The 21,158-nt window shown below is 47.3% G+C and overlaps 1 protein-coding gene across 1 annotated transcript in view; it reads left to right on the top strand.

The window, feature by feature from the left end:
• RSRC1 (arginine and serine rich coiled-coil 1) overlaps positions 1-17,137 on the top strand; it is a 104,797-nt gene extending 87,660 nt beyond the window's left edge. The window contains exons 8-11 of the mRNA XM_048314349.1: positions 1,515-1,583; positions 13,563-13,669; positions 14,792-14,938; positions 15,727-17,137. Coding sequence (XP_048170306.1) covers positions 1,515-1,583; positions 13,563-13,669; positions 14,792-14,938; positions 15,727-15,819 — 416 coding nt within the window. The 3' untranslated portion in view covers positions 15,820-17,137. The remainder of the gene's footprint in view (positions 1-1,514; positions 1,584-13,562; positions 13,670-14,791; positions 14,939-15,726) is intronic.
• Positions 17,138-21,158: the final 4,021 nt, after the last annotated feature.

Raw genomic sequence — 21,158 nt, 5'->3', positions numbered from 1 at the left:
CCCTGAGGGCACAGACACGGGGCTTCCCTGTCCCTGCTCAGCCTCGTTCCCGTTGGTTGGTTTGTGTTCCCTGCGCGGGCAGAAGGACCCTTGGTCCCGTGACTGAAACAGTTCCTGGGCAGAGCTCCGGCCATGCGGCTGGAGAAATAAACATCTCTGAAACAGCTATCAAGAATCTGTCTGTCCATATATATTTCCTTTCCACGGGACTCCTGGTTTGATATATGCGTGTTGCAGGATCCCCACTGCAACACCTTCACCCCCTGTGAGCTGAATTTGGTTTTCATAAATTATTGCCTAATTTTAGTAGGTGCTGGGATTAAATATTTGCAAATCTGACTGAGTTCTTGCCATTTAGACCACAGTTTATAGTGATTTTCCTCCCTGAGAAGGCCTGGTTTAAGTGCTGGATTCCTGTTCCTTGTTGGTTCTTTTCTTTTTGGCCTGGTGATACTTTTGAAAACTTAATATTTCATCAAGTATAATGTTATTAGAGACTTATTCTCACTTAGTTCACTCATCAGGCAGTGAGATGGCAATAAAAGAGAATGGCTCCTTTGAGACATTAATGCTTTGGAATAAATGATGTGCTAGAACAGAAATTTAATTAATTTACAGAGTATATTGATAGTCCCTTGTTACTGTGCTGTATATTTTTAATCTTCTTTAACATCTGTAGGAAAGTGTTTGAAAACCCCTGCAGTTGAGCAACTGGTAGATAATTAAGTAATAAGGGAAGAGGTTTCTAGAGGGAAAAAGATTCTTTTTAAAGAATATTGTTGTAACATGGATTAAGTGCTGCTGCTGTGATTTGGAGTGAAGAGAAAATTGTGTACTACCTAATAAAGTGCTGAGGAAGAGCTGTGTGACTCCCACTCTGAGCAGAGTCTGCAGCCCTGGAAATATTGTTTTGTTTCTGTTTTATCCTCAAAATAGGTCTGATGGATTACTCACTATGGCAGCAAATCTGCCACTTTATGAGTGCACCACGTTTGGGTCGTTGCAGTTCAGTCTGGGGCAACTGGGGTGGGGAGGTTGGGGTTTAAAGAAAGAAAACCCCTTAAAAGTCTCTTAAAGGCTTTGCTTAACACAAAATGGATGCAGAGATTTGTATTGCATTAATATTGCCACTAATATTGACCTGATATTACCCTCCATAATCCCATTTATGTCCTTTAACTGTGGGGAATGACTTCAAATAAAATAAGTGAAGAACCAAGTTCTGGTCTTTCATGCACGTGGATTTCATTGTGGGACCTGCAGAAAGGAGCAGGAAATTGGGTTTAAAGCTCAGGAAATGTTGTTTGGCAAGAGGTTGTTGACAACCCATCCCTGGCAGTGTCCCAGGCCAGGCTGGATTTTGGGGCTTGGAGCAGCCTGGGACAGTGGGAGGTGTCCCTGCCATGGCAGGGGTGGCACTGGATGGGCTTTGAGGTCCTTTCCAAGCCAAACCATTCCATGATTTGATAGGATAAATTAACTAATTCTAACTCTTCTTTTCTTCTTCCTTTTAGCTAAAGCAGATGAAGCATTGAAGGCCAAGGAGAGAAGTGAAGAAGAAGCCAAGAGAAGAAAGGAAGAAGGTGAGGCATTTTCTTTTATTTCATGACAAGCTAAGGCTCAGGAAGTCAGAAATGATTGTTTTGAAGGTCCAGTGGGGCTGTGGGATTTTCCTCCCCAAGCTGATGATGGAATTTGGTGCCCTGAATCCTGGTGGGATCAGAGCTGCTGCCTCTGCAGTCCAGCAGCTGGAAAAATTAAAGTGAATGGATTGAAATGTCAGGGAGCGATGGGAAGAGACATTTCCACCCCTCTGAGGGAGCCAATCCAGACAATCCCAGGAGCCTCAAATCCTCCCTGGAGCTGTGTGGAACTGGATGGCCTTTAAGGTCCCTTCCAACCCAAACCATTCTGGGATTCCATGATTTACTTACAAGAGGTGACTCAGGAAAATTCCCCAGTTTTGAAACCACGGCTGCTGTGAATTTCATTCAAAATCAGAATGTTCTGATCTTTAGTTTGTTTTACTTGGGGACTGTGGGATGCTGAAAGGAATTAGTTGGTGCTCCCAGTTAACCCTGCTTGGAGAAGGTTCTTGTGATACCAAAGAAGGAAATTCAAGTGGAAAAGTGGGATAGCACAGACATGGAAGGAGGTGGAAGGGGCGCTTGGAATTCTGGCCGGAAAAGGCACCAAACCAGCCAGCTGTGCCCCCTCCCCGCTGTGATTCCTGGATTTTGGAGCCACTGGGCCCAGGGGGAACCTTTCCACCTGGAGGAATCACCCAGGCGGGCTCCCACGGGGCCCAGGGATATTGGGATGAGGTGGTAGGGTCCCACCAGCACCAATTTGCAGGGAATGTTTGGAAAAAAACGTGGGTTTTTGTGCTCACACCCCATTGTGAGTGGCACATGTGCTTGCAATTGCTGTGCCAGCAGGGACTGGGAGGGCGAGTGTGGAAAGGCAGAGGGAAGAAAAAAAGGGTGGTTCAGGACTTGGGAACAATGGTCATTTGCAGGGAAATGGGGAGGAAAACTTCTTTACAATTTATTAATAAGCCATGAAAACTGTCCTGGGGTGGCTTTGAAGAGTTGTGAGGATGTTCAAAAATGAAGAGAAGATTTTTCCTGAATAACTCAAATTCATCCATTTGCTGAGGAGTTGGCTCCCAGTTAGGAGTAAAAGAGTCCATTCTCACTGGAAAATACCAAGTCTTATTAAATTGTGCACGAAGCATTTAAACATTCCAAGACATCCAGGGGGGTTGCACACTGGGAAACTCCAGTTTCTATGTCCCACGTGGATTTAAAATTCCAGGTTTAGGTACGGTTATGTACCATGTGGATTTGCAAACAGGATATCTACCAGTGCTCAGTGTGTTCCCTTCCCTGTCCCAGCCATGCTGGGCTCCAGTGGCATCTTTTGCTTGGAAAAAGAGCTTTTTTGCATTTTTTCTTAGTACTTCTTTCCTCACACATCATCTCTGGGATCTCTGGGTGGTTTTTAACCCTCTTTGAATCATGGGATCACTGAAGTTGGAAAAAACCTCCCAGACCATCAATTCCAACCTGGGACTGATCCCCACCAGAGCACTGAGTGCCCCGTCCAGTCACTGAAATAAAATGAAATTAAATTAAATCTTTAAAAATAATTTCTAAATTATGAGTTTTAAAAACATTTGATTTCTCTAATCTTCCTCATTTTATTTCCTTAACTAGAACTCTCCAAAAGGAAGTTCCAGCCTGTGTGGGCATCCTGTGACTCCTTTACCCAGGAGCTGCAATAAAAATAATTCTACAAATAAAACAATCCTTCCCCAGCCCACAAAAACTGGTTATTGCCCACCCCATGGTGAGGGTGTCTTAACATTCCTTTTATTGTCATTTTATTGCCAAATCAGGTGTGAGATTAGACGTTGGATGTTCCATGTAATCTGCTCGGAAATCAAATTATTTGACCTCCAAGCCCAGCGCTGCCCCTTCCCGCTGGTTTCCTGTTAAATATGCAGCATTTCCCCAGCATGAATAAAAAATTGAGGACAAATTAGAATCTACAGACAGCTGACCCCAGCTCCAGATTAGAGACTGGGAGACTGGGGGCTTGTGCTGGTTTAAATGTTTTAATTACCACAGTCCCTCCAGCCCCATGAAGGACACACAGCAAAATGCTGATTTTTTTTTTTTTTAAGTGACTAAAAAGCAAAGAAAGAAAGAAAAAGGCTCTCCCCGCCTCATTTGAATTTTTCAGTTTGATTACATTTGCACTTCCATTGGAGCTATGCTAATTTGCTGCATGAAATTAGGTCTATTAGCAAAAAATGCTACTTTTCCAGGAGTATTTTCCGTGGTTGGATTTCCATACTTTGGTGTTTGTTTACTTGCTTTGGCACTGCCTGAAAAGTGATAAAATCTAAAGGGCGTTTGGCCACCAAACTTGGGTTTCACTCCAGACAAATCCCAAGTAGGTGGAGTAGGAAAGAGAAAAATTGAAAAAAACCCATGGAGGGAAAACTGGAACACGCTGGGTGATGTTAGGGAGAGATTTGGGGCTCGTTTCTCTTAGTCTACCATGAATAAGAATATTTTTAAATGTTGAGTTTAAAATACATCATGTCAGGGCCCGTGTGGGGAGGAGGAGCTGGAGGTGCCTCAGAAAACCAGGAAAAGAGGTTGTTCCAGAACACAGCAGAACAGAAAATGGGAATTTTTTGGCCATCAGTCCATAGGTGGGTCGGTGGGAGGGTGGTGCTGGATGGGCAGGGCGTTCTCCCAGTGCCTTTATCCCGGAATTTGCATTTCCCGTGCCCGGCGCGTGCTGGCCCGGCGCTGAACTGATTAGTTCTGGCTCCCCAGTAAGCGCTGCACCGTTTTGATAGACTCTGGGGAAATAAATTTGGCAGAAAATCAGCATGAGTAGATTTAATTATCACTGCGAGACCTTTCCCTTTTCTGGCTTAGTGATCCCGAAACTCCGCGCCTTTCCCTGGAATCTGCGCCGACGCTGAGCTCCGCTTCCCAATTTGTTCCTCCACGCCGTGATAAGCCAAGCAATTACTGGTTTATTGATTTTTCATCAGGGCAAATTTAAAGTTGATTTTTTTCCTGCAAAGGCGGGGGTGATTAAGTGTTTCCCGTCGGTTTAGTCCCGGAGAGCTCCGTGGCAGAATCCAATATCCTGAGGTCAACCTCTGCAGGGAGATAATACGGTGTCTTGGCCACGTGTGAGGGAGAGGAATCAGGGCTACAAATGTGAGGGGATATCTGTGGAGACAGTTTAATTTGTTCCATTTATATGAACAAGTCGTGTGGCACATGCTTGGAAAATATCATTTTGAATAGGCCTGGAAATGAGGCCCACGTGGGCAGGGGGAGGGAGGGATGCAAACGAGAGTGGGAACGTAGGGCTGGGAGACAGCTGGCCTTAAACAGGGAATCACCCCCATCCCTGAGGGGTCATTCCAGGCTCTTGCTGATCCCTCTGTGCTGCTGGGGTGGCTTTTCCTTAGCAAAGCGAAATTTTTCAAGTCTTCAGGTGCCTCCAGCCCAAACCGTTCTGTGGTTCTGTGATTCCGTGATTTCGAGTGCTGGAGGGGTCACGGAAGCAAAGTTAGAATGTACCAAAAAAAACCCTGGAAGACTCAACTTTTAGAAGATCCCTTAATTATAAACTCTATAAACCCAAATTAAAAGTTTTATCTTTTTGCATTCATCTTTAACCTGAGGGCCAGGAGTTCTCACGTGAAGAATCTTGTCCATGGCCACCACAGAACATCCTGAGCAGGACAGGACCCACAGGGTTCACGAGTCCAACCCCTGGCCCTGCCCAGGCCACCCCAACCCACTGATTTCCCTTCCCACTTCCTTTAGAGAGAGTTAAAAGACTTTCCCTGGGTGTAATGGATATTAAACCACAGGTTGGATGTGCCAGGAGAAGATTTGCTGGGGTGAGGTCAGGCTGGGAGCTGTAATAAGTTAAAGTGCTTTACTCAGCCCTATATTGGGATGCCCTTAAGTTCAGCAGTTACTGCCTGAGGTCATCATTTATCTTCAGTAAATTTTCCCGAAGTTCATTGTGGTGGCAAAGACCAAACTCAATTTGTTTAACCCCCAAATTATTTAATACAGACAATACATTTATAGAAACACATGGATTGCTTTTTCCTGCCTTCTCAAAGCTGGAATTTCCAATATTCCCTGGTTTTGCCTGGATAATGGCAGGTTTGGAGCCCCGCCCTGGGTGTCCCTGGTGTGCCAGTGTCACTTCATTAGGCTGACACCAACACCTGGTGTTGTGCTGCTGGTCCCAGGAGGCTGTTCCAGCATCTGGCACACACTGTGATCTTCTTTTATCTCTGTTTAATCTTTATATTGCTGGTTTGGAATTAAAAGGGGGCAGGAGCAAATCAAGGAGAAAATAAAAAATGCCGAGTTTTGGTGCAGTGGCAGAGTGTGGCTTGTTAGGAAGAGCAGCCACACGGTGATAATGAGAGCTGGGAAGAGGGACGGGCCTTTGGGGTTTGGCCACTCTCTGTGTTCCCCCTCGGCAGAGCTGAGGGAAAGGGAATTGGAGAGGGGATCGATGGCCCCCCATGGATGATGGCTGCTGGAGGAATCAATTCCGGGCTTTTTATTAAAGCTGCTGTAATTAATAATCACTTTGAAATGTGTTCCTTAAATTGTACCCTGCTTTGTGCCTGCCCATCCTCTCCTGTCCTTCGTATTCCAGACTTCCCTCTTCTGCTTCCCTGCTCTCCCTGAAGAGCCCCCAATCCCAGTGTCCTGGAGCTGCTCTGGGGCTGGAGCACCTCTGGAGCCAGGCTGGGAGAGCTGGGGGTGCTCACCTGGAGAGGAGAAGGCTCCAGGGAGAGCTCAGAGCCCCTTGCAGGGCCTAAAGGGGCTCCAGGAGAGCTGGAGAGGGACTGGGGACAAGGCATGGAGGGACAGGACCGAGGGAATGGCTTCCCAGTGCCAGAGGGCAGGGCTGGATGGGAGATTGGGAAGGAATTGTTCCCCAGGAGGGTGGGCAGGCCCTGGCACAGGGTGCCCAGAGCAGCTGGGGCTGCCCCTGGATCCCTGGCAGTGCCCAAGGCCAGGCTGGACATTGGGGCTGGGAGCAGCCTGGGGCAGTGGGAGGTGTCCCTGCCATGGCAGGGGTGGCACTGGGTGGGCTTCAAGGTTCCTTCCAACCCAAACCATTCCATAAATATTTGATAAATATCAAAGAATATTTGCAGCTGATATTTGAGTGATTTTATTTTAGCAATCACAGCTGGTGTCATTAAATTTTTACTGTTCCACAAGTGAAACAGAGAAATTTATGATCTCCCTAACAGGGAAATTTAGGATTTATTTTTACAAATGAAAAGTCTTGAAATCGTCTTCAGATTTCAGGATGAGAAACAAATCTGGTTTCTGTATTTCATTAATGTGGTGTGTTCTCCTGTCATCTCCCTGGCGTTTATTTGTGCTAAAGGAGAAGTCACTTAAGGGAATGGGGTTGTAAAAACCATCATGGAATTGGTTATTGGACTTCAGTCAGTTGAAACATAAATTTATAGCTACGTATTGAAAAGCTGTTTCTAAAGGGAAAATAAACAGGGATGTGTGGGAAATAAACAGGGGTTATGGGGAAAATAAATAGGGATGTATGGGGAAAATAAATAGGGATGTATGGGGAAAATAAATAGGGATGTATGGGAAATAAACAGGGGTTACAGGGAAAATAAATAGGGATGTATGGGGAAAATAAATAGGGATGTATGGGAAATAAACAGGGGTTATGGGGAAAATAAATAGGGGTGTATGGGGAATAAATGGGTTATGGGAAAATAAATAGGGGTGTGTGGGAAAATAAATAGGGATGTATAGGGAAAACAAATAGGGATGTATGGGGAAATAAACAGAGGCATATAGGGAAATAAACAGGTGTGTATGGGAAACAAACAGGGGTGTATAGGGAAGATAAACAGGGGCGTATGGGAGACAAACAGGGGCGTATGTAACAAAATTCCAGATCCATTTTCTTAAGTCCCTGGTGTGGGGATTTTATTTTGATAAGAAATGAGGTTTCGTGGATCATCACACAGGTACTTCCAGAGGGAGGGTTTTCTGGGAATCTATGGGATGAGCATGAGACTTCACTGGGAATTGTCTTATTTAGGCTGGCTAAGGCCTAGATAAATTGGCAACTTAGAGGTGGATCATATTTTCTTGGTGCTGGGCAGACCTTTAGCTGCTGTGAGTGACATTATCCCATATCCCGGCTAAAGGCCCGGCCCAGGAAAGAAGCAGAAAAATAGTTCAAACAAAGCAACATTTTCCTGAAGTACATTTCCTTTTCCCTGGAACCACTCCGAGGTGTTTGAGGGCAGCCAGAGGTGGCTGTAGCTGCTGTGCCTTTCCCCTGGTGGGCTTCTGAGGATCGGTGCATGGAGTGGGAATAAAAGGCTGGAAGTTCTTGACTCGGGGCACCGAGTGCCAGCACGGATCCCATGGAACACAGGATCCCCTGGAAGGGCTCTGTGGGGTTTCCACACACTGTAACAGGCACAGGGCAAAGAAAGGAGCACTGGGCACGTGCCAGCAGCACTTTTTGAAGTGACAGCACAAAGTGATCCCTGGAAAAGCTGGAGAGCCTCCAAGCTGCAGCCCTGCTGTCCTGCACGGCTTCCCTGCGCTCATCCACAGCTTATTTCCACTCCAATACACCGATTTTTTCCCTGTATCCAATGCACCATCCCATTTTCCTGTCATTTCTCTGCCGGTGGATCCGGGGATCCGGCAGAAAAAGCAGGAATTCTTGCTCTGCCCGTGTCAGTGTGTGGGTTTAATGTGGACAAATTGCTCTGTAGGAAACATCCGTGTGGGATCTGCACTGGTGAGTCTGTACCTCCAACACAGAGGTTATTTGGGATAGAGGTATGGAAAAGATAGAAGCAGGCAGTAATTGCCTTTAAGATCAGAGCACAAAGCATTACCTTGGATTTTACAAGGCCAGCGAGCAACAAAAGAGCAGTAATTTATGAGCTCAGCGTAAAAGAAGAGCATAATTGCATTAAAAATTAATGCTAATGAACACTAAAATGGGGAAGGTGGTTATGATGAAAGTTTGGATTCATCTTCCCCGGGTTGAATGATGGCTGGTGCCTTGATTAATGGCTTAATTTCTATCAATTAGCGGGGAGAAATCTCCACTGAGACAAGGGTAAATTGAGCATTGAATTACAGCCCTGGCTTTGTGTGCCCAGGAAGGAGCGCGGCGGCTCCGGTGTCGGCACGGTGACAAACGTGGGGTGGCCACAAATCCAGCAAAATTTACTGTGCCAGGGCTGGCCCCAGCTCTCCACTGGCTGAGTGTGGCTCTTGCCCAGGATGTTTTCAGAAATACCCCAAAAAGCCCCAAAATGGGGGTGCAGGGGTGTGAGGAGGGCAGTGGTGAAGGCGACTTGCACGCAGGACGTGCAGAGCTCCAGCAGAAGTTTAACCTTCTTAAATCCAAAGTTCTTGAATTTAAGGTTCTTAAGTTCAAGGTTCTTAAATTCAGAACTCGCTTGCTGAACTTTCCCCTCCTGTTTTCTGCTGCATTTTATTCCTACTGCTCCCAGGTTTTTAAAGGAAAAGCTGTTAGTGTCCAGACTTGTTTAAAATCCTATAAAAACGAGGTTACTATCACTATAACGTATTAAAATAGCAAACCTAGAGTAGTCTGGTACTCTCTGTAGTATTCTCTCTAGTAAGTACCACAGTGCTCACAAAATGCTATTTTTAATATATTTTAATAACCTCACTCTCACAAGATCTTAAAACAAGCCTGGACAAAGTTTTTTCTTGTTAATTCACATTTTTCCAACTTAATTGTAAATCCTGTGTGCTCCCTGTAGTAAATAAATGCTGGATTAGTCACAACTTACTACTTTAATGCCTTTAATTGTATTTTCCAAGTGCTTGCAATGAAGCTGGGAGCACACAAATGAACGGGCAAAACTTTCTCTGTCCAGTTTCTCTTTTTGGAGCGTGGTTATTGTTCCTGCGCCTCTGCCTGGGAAAAGTTCTTTCCCTGGAAATCCCAACAGCTGGGAAAGAGTGTGGCCAAGTGTCGGAGTGGAGCTCTGCCGGAGCTCAAGGATCGGCAAGCGGGAATGGGAAGCCTTATCCTGGCTGAGTTGTCAGAGGGATGGGGGGCGGGGGTTGGAAGCTGATCCCGAAATCCGGGATGCCCGGGGTGGGTCCTGCAGGGATGCTCCGCTCGGAGCATCCCGGGCTCGGCACCCGCGGCGCGGAGGCTCCGGCGCTGTTGAGTGAGGCGGTGCCTCCCTCTAACGGCAGCGGAGCCCGGCCGGGAACCGGGATGGCCGCGGGACAGCCCGGGATACATCCCGGGAGATGGCCCGGGAAACATCCCAGGAGATGGCCCGGGATACATCCCAGGAGATATCCCAGGAAACATCGCAGGAGATGGCCTGGGAAACATCTGGGGAGATATCCCAGGATACATCCCAGGAGATGGCCCGGGATACATCCCAGGAGATATCCCAGGATACATCCCAGGAGATGGCCCGGGATACATCCCAGGAGATATCCCAGGATACATCGCAGGAGATATCCCGGGATACATCCCAGGAGATATCCTGGGAAACATCCCAGGAGATGGCCCGGGATACATCCCAGGAGATATCCCAGGAAACATCCCAGGAGATGGCCCGGGATACATCCCAGGAGATATCCCAGGAAACATCCCAGGAGATGGCCCGGGATACATCGCAGGAGATATCCCAGGAGATATCCCGGGATACATAGCAGGAGATATCCCAGGATATATCCCAGGAGATATCCCGGGATACATCCCAGGAGATGGCCTGGGAAACATCCCAGGAGATGGCCCAGGATACATCGCAGGAGATATCCCAGGATACATCCCAGGAGATGGCCCAGGATACATCCTGGGAGATATCCCAGGAAACATCGCAGGAGATGGCCCGGGATACATCCCAGGGGATATCCCAGGAAACATCCCAGGAGATGGCCCGGGATACATCCCAGGAGATGGCCCGGGATACATCGCAGGAGATATCCCAGGAAACATCGCAGGAGATATCCCGGGATAGTCCCTTCCAGCCTGGGCAGGAGCAGGGGGGACTTGGAGTGCCGGGAATGTTGTGTTCAAAGCTTGTGGGAACGGGACATTTCTGGGCTGATTCCCTCGGGATTTTGCTCCGGCTGTTGGGAGCTCTCACCTCTGGAGTGGGCACTGAGGCTCCAGGGAGGGATCCCCAGGGTGGATCCCCAGGGAGGATCTCTGGGGAGGTTCTCCAGGGAGGATCTCCAGGGAAGATCCCCAGGCAGGATCCCCAGGGAGGGTCTCCAGGGATGGTCCCCAGGGAGAATTCCCAGGGAGGATCTCCAGGCAGCTCCCGCTGGCTCTGGAATTCCAGCACTCAGGCTGGGAAGGGTATCAGAAGTCTGGGATACCACGGGATCAGGGTTGGGATAACTGATCCTCTCCTGCACACAGAAAGGACTTGAGGCAGGAACATTCCCTAAAAACCAGAGCCCCAGGTTTGGTAAAATCTGGAGCTGGCACAGCTGCAGTGAATCCCACTGTCCTGCTGGATTCTTCCTCCTTTCCCCAGTGCTTCCCTTCTGTTTAGTACAGAATCCAGGATCTCCCACAGCCAGGGAGGTTTTGTCTCTCCCACTGCAAATTGTCCAGGGAAAACTTCATTTTTCTTTAATTTGTCAGTTTGTGCGGCTTAAGTAAAACTGGGATCAGTCAAAAACCGTGGGATGTGTGACAACACAGTTCTGTTGGAAAACACACCGTGCTATAAGGCAGCTGGATAAAACCACCACTTCCAAAAACCCCAAAGAAAACAGGGTCAAAGGGGAAATGTTTTCTGCTGTAGTTGTTTGTTTACTCTGCAGTCTGGGGGTCTTTCCTTCTTTTCACCCTCTACTCAAAAGAGCAAGAAAAAATGACAGCTTTTTTAGGTTTTGAAAGCATTTAACATAAAACATGTTATATTTTTAAATTACATTAACCCCTTAAATCCAGTTAGTAAAATAGGAAGAAACCGATTCTGAGGAATATTGAAGGTTTGTTGTGACATTGCTTTGATTCGGGAGTTAGACTTGCTTGAAAAAATCTCTTTAGGTACATGTTCATGGTCAGGATTATGGATAAGCAACAAATCCATAAAAATTGACACCCAAAGATTATCCAAGAAATGTTTAAAACATATTTTTATTTAATGGATGATTCACAAGATATTATTGGTCATTTAATGCTTCTGTTTCATTGATTTTAAAACTCTTAGTGGAATAAATTTTGTCTTTAAGGAAAAAAAGGGGAATATTTTAGGCAGAGCTTGCAGGGAAGTTACCTTTTCTTTTATCTGATTTGTAGGGTCGTCGAATTCTCTGTTTCTTTTCTTTTATCTGATTCTTTGGTGTTTTTAATTATTGTGTGTGGTATTTTGGGGTGGCATGGAAAGAATTCCTGCAGATTTTAGTTCTGAAGTGACATTCCAGGTTATTGCTGATCCGGCTCAATTCCATATGAATTTACAGCTGTAAAAGCTGCTGTGTGTATTTATATCTGTGGCAGGATAGAAATAGATGTAAATAGAGAAGTGTAAAATAGTGAATTATCCCTGAAGGATGATGCTCCCAGTCAAACTGGGCAAGGTCCCCCCTGCCAAGGTGACAGGGCTGGAGATGGTACCTGCTGCTGGAATCACCTTTTTATTAAAAACCAGCCCTAATCCAAGATTTAGTTCCTTTTATTCCACCCTTAGAGGGTAACAAGACTCACCATGCACTGAGTTAGTATTGATTTTTTTTTTGTCTGAAGCCTCTGAGCTTTCTGACTCCATTATTTTTGATTTTCCTATGAAATACATATCCTTCCACTGACAGCTGACAAACAACAGCTGGAAGTCGTTTTATCTCCCAGTAATGTGTTTGTCAAAAGTGCCCTGCACTAATGGGCTCTGCTTCCTCCAGTCCATTTTCCCCTGTTAATGTCACTGATGTCATTGGCAGCATTCAGTGATTTTTGCCCCTTTCCTAATTTGTCATCCCCATCAGTTTGTGCAGGATCCATGTGGGATCCTGGAGCTGGCTGGGATTTTGTGAAACTGGAGTTGAGCAGTGGATTTGAAATCTCCTTTTCCTGCCTCTTTTTATCCCTGGCTTAATCAGGTTCCATGTTCTGTCCTTTTATTTACCCTCAGGCCTGGTGTATCCAAAACCTCAGTGAATTCTGACTCCCTCTCCCCAGCAGGCATTGGGATATTTGATTTATCCCCAGAAATCCTTAGGAATCTGTTTTAAGGGAGAAGGTTTCAGCACCGAGGCAGCAGGACTTACAAACACAAGTTTAAATGTAGCAAATTATTTTTTTTACTTCCAAATCCCCCCCAAAAATCAGGCTTGAAGTTGTATTTATGGGCTTTGCTGTAGTGCAGCTCTTGCCAGCTTAGAATTATGGAATGGTTTGGGTTGGAAAGGACCTCAAAGCTCATCCAGTGCCACCCCTGCCATGGCAGGGACACCTCCCACTGTCCCAGGCTGCTCCCAGCCCCAATGTCCAGCCTGGCCTTGGGCACTGCCAGGGATCCAGGGGCAGCCACAGCTGCTCTGGGAATTCCATCCCAGCCCCTGCCCACCCTCCCAGGGAACAATTCCTTCCCAATATCCCATCCATCCCTGCCCTCTGGCACTGGGAAGCCATTCCCTGTGTCCTGTCCCTCCATCCTTGTCTCCAGTCCCTCTCCAGCTCTCCTGGAGCCCCTTTAGGCCCTGGAGGGGGCTCTGAGCTCTCCCTGGAGCCTTCTCTTCCCCATTTATCCCACAAATCCTTAGGTCAGCATTTGGAATGCTCCCAGCAATGGCCTCACTGTTGTTATCTTTACTTGGAGCTTTCCCTTGTGACAGAGGATTTTGGGCTGCATTGCACGAGCAGTTTCTCCTGGTATGTCCCAAAATCTCCTCCAGGCACGGCTGGGACAGGGCCTGGATCCCAGGATTTCACTGATCCCATGATATCCCACCTTCCCTCTGCAGACCAAGCCACCCTCATCGACCAAGTGAAGCGAGTGAAGGAGATCGAAGCCATCGAAAGCGACGCCTTCATCCCACAGACCTTCAGGTCGAGCAAAGAAGTCAAAAAGGTACATTTCCCACCCAAAAGGGACATTTCCCACCCAAAAGGGACATTTCCCACCCAAAAGGGACATTTCCCACCCAAAAGGGACATTTCCCACCCAAAAAGGGACATTTCCTGTCCAAAAGGGACATTTCCCATCCAAAAGGGACGTTTCCCTCCCAAAAGGGACATTTCCCATCCAAAAGGGACATTTCCCTCCCAAAAGGGACATTTCCCATCCAAAAGGGACATTTCCCACTCAGAAAGGGACATTTCCCTCCCAAAAGGGACATCTCCCATCCAAAAGGGACATTTCCCATCCAAAAGGGATATCTTCCTTCCACAAGGCACATTCTCAATCCTTTTCTTGCTGCATTATCCCCTCAGAGCCAGGAGGAAGCTGCACTATTACGGATTTTCCATTGATGAAAGAGCATCAACCCTAAACCCACCTGAAATCCCACCAGGGACTCCCTGATGGTCTCAGGATGGGCTCAGGGAATTTAAATGTGTCAGAATTTAAGGAAATCATCTGTTCTAAAGACTTTTTTTAGGAGAAGCAGGAGAATTAAAATCCCAAAGTGATCAGACATTTACTTTGTAATTAGAGTGGAGATATTTTTAATGCTGCTTAACTTAAAGCCAGACTTTAAGTCTGTATTTACTCCCTGAAAAGAAGCAGCTTGCTTTTCAATCAGCTTTCCAGAAACCCAACAGGAGACATCCAGATCCCAGAAATCACCTGCATTTTGGCCACCTGGTGTTGTAGGGAACTGGTTTGGGATGTGTGCAAGCCAAAGCTTGGTTCATTTTCCCCACCGGGCAGCGTTTGGAATTATCCCTGGTTGTTTCCCCAGGAACGTGTAAATTCTTGCCTTTCCAGAAGTCTCCAAGAAGCTGATGCAGCTTCTTCAGGAAGTGATCCAAAATCCCAGTGTTGAGTTTTTCAAGCTCTCTCCCTATACCTTTTTTTGTCACCTCATATCTTTTGTCCATGTCCAGGGTGTCCATCCTGCTGAGGATGCTGAGAAGTCTTTCCATGAGGATCCTTTCCTGGGAAGGCAGCCAAGTGCTGGGTTAAGATGCTGCCACGTTTGGGAATTTGGGGATAAAACACTCCAATTTTGTGTGTTTGTTTCTTTTTTAGTCGACAGAACCTCCTGAACTGCAGCATGAGCCTGGAAATGTGGGAGCAGGAACCACTGAGGCAGCGGCTCCTGAGAAAGAGCCTCCAGCTGCCCACATTCCCACTGCCATCAAATACCAGGATGACAATTCCTTAGCACATCCAAACGTGAGTGTTGCCATATTTATCCCATCTTTAGCTTTAGAACAGCCCCTGGAATGAGAGCAGGACCAGGGCACCCCACAGCCTTTGCTGTGCTGCTCCTCACAAAATCCCTGCTCTGGAGACAGCAGGACACAGAGGATCCCACTCCTCCCACTGCCCAGCAGAGCAATCCCACAGGAAGTTCACCAGGAGTTCTGGAGTTAGAAATTAATTTTATAACAAAATATAATTAATGTAACATAGGGGAATTTAAGATCCCCTTGAGTAAAAATTCAGGACAAATTGCTTTTGGTTTCTGTAGTTGGAAACTAGGTGGAAAACTCAGGACTTGCCCATTTTGCCAACTTGCAAAGTTTTAAACACAGGACAGACTTCAGATAATTTTAAATTGTTGTGGCTACACTTGAGCAAATTCCTTTGGGAGCACTTCAGTTGGAAGTAAAAGGACTTACATAGAGTTTTTTAAGAATTAGCAAGTTAAAAATGCCTTGCAGTAAAGAAACCAGTGTGAGTTCTGTGCACTGGACAGAGACAGCAGAGATCAAGATGTGCAATGATGAACTTGCATTGGAGTCTTGGCTTTCCAATGATTATGATCCTTAAGATCCTTCCCAAGCCAAACTCTTTGAGGATTCCATGAAAAGTCTCTGCTTTTCCTGATGTTTTTGGATCACCTTTGTCTTTAACCCCCTGAGCTTTTCCTTTGGGTGCTGAAACAGTCATGGGTGTTCCAGGGGATGGTCACAAACATGGAGTTGCTGAGTTGTGCCAACTTGTCTCCCTGTGCCCAGCTGTTCATCGAGAAGGCAGAGGCTGAGGAGAAGTGGTTCCAGAGGTTGGTTGCTCTCCGCCAGGAACGGCTGATGGGAAGCCCCGTGGCCTGACAGCTCCCAAGGACCGTCCCAGGCCAGTTCCCACATGGAATTCCTACATTCAGTTGTTCTGTTTGTCTCTTAGAGGAGATTTTAATGAGCTGTGCAGGCGGGGAGGGTTTCACCTGAATGAACAGGAGTGTTGTGTCCTGCTCCACTGGAATACCCAGGAATGTTCTGCCCTGGTTCTCTCCAGACCCCGCACTGGAGATGGGCAGGGCGGCACAGCCAGGGGCATTTCCTTGTTTAGGGGGGAATTCCTCAGGTGCAGAACACCTGGCAGCCCATGAAACATCATTTTATACCTCCCAGTGCAGAACATTTTAGAGAACCAGGCAGGAGTTGGGAGATAAATGGGAACTGAGGCTCGGGGCTGGGACTGAGCAGGGCTGGGACAGTCAGGGGTGAGTGGGGCCAGGCCAGGCCAGGTCCTGCAGCTGGAGAGGACCCAGGGCAGGGAGATCACTGTTACCCCCTCCTCCTTCCTTCTGTGGAATCCTGAATATCTGGGCAGGCTCCTGGCTGAGGGAATCTTCCACGTGGATGTGTTCATCCATCTGCTCCCAGTCCCTCACTCTGGGTGGAAAAATGCTCCTTGAACATCTGCCGCTACTGCAGCTCCAAATGGGGAATTGTACCAATCTCACCATCAATGTAATTACTGAATTATGTCATTGTCGCACACCTGGCTGTGTGCAGTGACTGTTCCCAGCCCACAAAGTTCCCTCTGGCCAGGTGGGACTTCCAAATAATGAAAGTTTAGTCTGAACATCGGAATTTAGCCTGGATGAACTCCCACCACACTGCCCATCATCCAACTAAATGTGGGAGATCAACCAAATAAAATAAATAAAATGCAAAAGTGTTTCTTCAGCAAAGCTGGGAGGAAACTGGCACATCAGGAGAGGAGAAAGCTGAGCCCCACCTCTGGATGTACCTCACTGGAACTCACCTGCATCAGCATTCCCTTGGAAGGCTGCTTTTTAGGATTATTTCTCCTGGTTCTCACATCTGTGGTGATAAAAAATGGAGGCTGACTCTGGAAATGGACTTTGGTTGTCTTCTTTTTTATTGTAGATCCTGGATATAAAAGGAAAATGTATTGAATTTGCATTCTGACACCTTTTTACTTCCTCTATGAAGCATTAGTTTGACTTTATCCTGCATCCAAATATTCCAAGACCTTGTCTGCAGGAAAAAGTGGGGGGAAAATGGTTTCCCTTGTTTCATTTCAGCATTTTCAAATGGTAAATATTTGTCATTGCTGTGTTTTCTAATCACCTTTTATGTTTCTCTCATAGAAAATAAAAACTATTTCATGTCTGTGGAAGGTCCAGGTGTAAATTCCTCTTTTCACACATTGTATTGGATAATTTTGGTGCTTTTATTGGATGTAAAATGATTCCTTTTATTTGCAGCCCTGTAGAATATTAGAAAATTCCACAATAGACTGTGAAGAGACTTATGGTAAAAGTAGTATTTATTAATTATTTATTGCTTATTAATCAACATCTGAATTTGCTGGAGGAGAGTTGGGAGCAAGAGCTGGAAAGAATCTGGAAATAACATTTAGATAATAAATAAATTCTAGATAATCCCAGCTGAATGGAAAATGTACTGAAATATTCCAAACTCCACTGGAAACATGGAGCAAATCAGGGTAAAGTTGATTTTTATAGTTCCAGTCACAGCTCAATGATCAGCATGACCAATAATGAATTCCTCAGGATTCTGCACTTTTCATGGAATAATAACTTGGGTATTGCCTTGGGTGGTTCATTGAAGAGGGATTTTTCTGGTTTCTTAACCTGACACTCTTCCCAGTCCCTCCTTTCCACACTCCTGGATGTGGAAGCTTTGGAGTTGTTGGTGTTGGGAGAGGAAGGAAATGTCAGGATGGAGTTTTTGCCTGGATCCCATCAGTCCCAAACCTTGTGCCAGCCCTGCAGGACACACTGCCAGAGCTGTCCAAGCTCAGTGGGAGCTCCCATGGCGCTGACCAGTGACCTCAGCAATTCCAGGTGGGTTCTCCAGGTGAGTTCAACTCTTCCCGTGGATCCTCCTCCACCACCTTTGCTCCTGTGAGTGCCACAGAGCTTGTGCAGGGCCAGACTGGGGGCTGGGTGTGAAGGTTTGGGCTGCAGCAGGTTCCAGTGGGACAAACTTTGCTTTTCCTTGAGCAGCATCCTGTGATCAATTATTCATTTTCCTGCCAAAGGCAGGCACGCATTGGAATAGCAGCAATGGGATATGGGAGGAGGCAGCCCCAGAAGGAATCAGCTTTGCTGTGTGTGACTCAGGTGGATTTGGAACTTACTGCTGGGGTTATTTTACCATTGGACACCTTATAAAGGAATTGTATCCAAGGAAATGTGCCCTCCACCATTCCATGTGTGGAGCAAAAGGGGATGTGTGACCTCCTCAGCCAGGTCCAGATCAATCCACGTCAGCACCTGGCCATAAACCCCTATAAATGTGTACAAATTATCACCACCAGCCTGGATAAATGCACTGCTGGCTCCCAGCCCCCACTTCTCCTGATCCAACAATCCCACTTGGCTTAATCTCCTAAATCTTAACCTGTGACAGTAACCCTGCTTTTTAAATTCTGATGTTCTCACATTTTGGACTCTTTCCAAGAAAGTTCACCTTCTTGTTGTATTTTCCACTTTGTTGCTGGTGAAGGGGAGCAGATTCCTGAATAGGAAAGGGAAGGAAGCAGCTGTGTGCCAGTTTTCCCAGTAAAACACCTGATTTTAGCCCTGCTTCCCAGCCTGCAGTGATGTGGCTTTGTCACTCAGGACTCTGGTGCACAAAGTTCCTGCTAATGCCAGAGTGCCTTGGCTGTGGCTCAGGGAGTGGAGTGCAGGAATGGGGAGATAAAGCTGTAACTGGAGTCAGCAGAGCCCCCTCCCCCAGGAATTCCAGCAGCAAACTCATTCCCTGAGGCTGGTTCCCATCAAACCAGGTGCGATGGTCACTGCCCCTTCTCATTCCTCAGCAGCTCCAGCACTGTTTGTTGTGGGATCATTGCCTGGAAAGGAGCTGTGTTTGGTTTTTAAATGATGATCCTTATTACTGGTACCATATTTTAGGAAGGTTTTGCTGCTCAAATGATGCTGTCAAAGAAAACACTCACGGCCAGGAGATCGAATGTTGCTCCTTCTGCTCCAGTCACTCCAGGAGGAGCAGCACGGGATGATCCCGAGGCCTCTCTTGCAGCAGTAACCCAAAACCAGCCCTCTGGCTGATGACAGTTTTCCATTTGTCAGGTTACAAGGAGTTATTTTTAGTGGGGATCCTTGAACTGCAGAAACCTCTGTGAGGAGGGATCAGCTGGAACCCGGGACTTAAGCCAGGGCTGGAGGGGGCTGTGGAGACTCCTCAGCTTGAAAGGGATGCAAAATCCTAAAAATACCATTAAACAGGATTGAAAATATTCCCCACTTGTAATCTGGATTTAGGGCAGCATTGCCTGGTTTGTTTTTCCCTGGTTGGAAAAAGAGCAGCAGTGGCAGGGCGGGGTAGGCTGACCCTGGGAATTAGACCCTGAGTCACTCTGGAATTGCCACTCCGGGGCCGCAGGGGACACGAGGGGGCTCCTCTTTCTGGGAGGAAGCAGGAGCTGAGGCCTGGGAGGGAGGAGGGTGCTCAGTGCTTCCAGCAGAGTGAGCTGAGCTTCCAGCCTGGCTCCCACATTCCAGCTGCTCTGCTCCCAACACCACAAAGATGTGGAGCTGCTGGAGCGAGTCCAGAGGAGGCCCCGGAGCTGCTCCAGGGCTGGAGCCCCTCTGGAACCAGGCTGGGAGAGCTGGGGGTGCTCACCTGGAGAGGAGAAGGATCCAGGGAGAGCTCAGAGCCCCTTGCAGGGCCTAAAGGGGCTCCAGGAGAGCTGCAGAGGGACTGGGGACAAGGCATGGAGGGACAGGACACAGGGAATGGCTTCCCAGTGCCAGAGGGCAGGGCTGGATGGGAGATTGGGCAGGAATTGTTCCCCGGGAGGGTGGGCAGGCCCTGGCACAGGGTGCCCAGAGCAGCTGGGGCTGCCCCTGGATCCTTGGCAGTGCCCAAGGCCAGGCTGGACATTGGGGCTGGGAGCAGCCTGGGACAGTGGGAGGTGTCCCTGCCCATGGCAGGGGTGGGAGGGATGAGGTCCTTTCCAACCCAAACCATTCCATGATTCTCTGGTTCTATACCAGTGAATTTAATAGCATTTTGCTATAAATTCTGGTCATCTTATTTCAGGCCTTGTACAAATTACTGAACTGGGAACAACTGGGACCTGAAGAGATACTTAAATCAAATATTAATGACCATGTTCTTACACATCTCCCTCCAGTCCTTGCTTTATCTGACATTTACCAACAATTTATCACCTTTGCAGAAGCTGATGTCACTTATGGACTGAAATCAGCTCTGCAGCAGCACAATCCAAAGGCCTCTCCCACTAAAAACACTCGTAAGGCTCTGGAAATTGCAGAGCAGCTCTGAGCCCACCTGGAATGGAACAGCTGGAAGAAGTGAGGACCCCTCATTTTTGCCAATCCGTGGGAAATGGAAAGAGGACCTGCTGATCCCTCCAGAGCTGCTGGGGACAGAGCACTGATTGTCTGAGCCCTCTCAGGTTTCCTCCAGCCTTGCTCCTGACACTGCTGGGCAGAGAATGCAGCAGGCTGCCCAAGTGCTCCCATTTTTTCCAAAATAGTTGGAAACCCCCTATTTAATGAACTCTGCTGTTTCTCACTAGGTGGGTAAACAGAGCTAAATGTTTGGAAGTTTGGGGCTGCAAGAAATGTAATTAAGAAGTAATTGTGTAATGAAAGCTGGTTTTTTCTTAAGTGAGCAGTGAAACCTCTCCTGGCTGATTAGAAGTGACAATTAATCCTTGCCCTCCCTGTGAGATCAGCCAGAACCTGAGCTGGTAACTCGATGTTGTGATAACTCATGCGCTGAGTACACTCCGTTTGTCCAGGACTAATTGGAACATGGAATTAAGAAGATCTGCTGAAGGAGCAGGAGGCATTTTTAGCTGCAGCCACGACCAGCCCGAGGCAGGGGAGCCCTTTCAGAGCCTTCAGTGCTTGAACAAACACAGCGTGGCCTGAACTGGGCTCAGGTTTTAAACAGGGGCTGGAAGTGGCTTCACCTGGTGCCAGCCACAGGTAAACCTGGGTTTGGATCCCTATGGAAAAGGGCTCCTGGAAGCCCTGAATAAATCAAGCAGCTCCTGCTGCCCAGGTGGGATTTTTTATCCATTTTGCATTTTTGTCTGATTTCATGGCTTGAGGCCATGGCCAAAGCTGGGCTCAGTTTTGATGACCATCACCATTAAGCTGAGACAGATTTTCCCT

Source organism: Corvus hawaiiensis, chromosome 10 (assembly GCF_020740725.1).
Source record: "Corvus hawaiiensis isolate bCorHaw1 chromosome 10, bCorHaw1.pri.cur, whole genome shotgun sequence".
In the NCBI taxonomy this organism is placed as follows: domain Eukaryota; kingdom Metazoa; phylum Chordata; class Aves; order Passeriformes; family Corvidae; genus Corvus; species Corvus hawaiiensis.
This window is presented reverse-complemented; position numbering and strand designations above follow the sequence as displayed.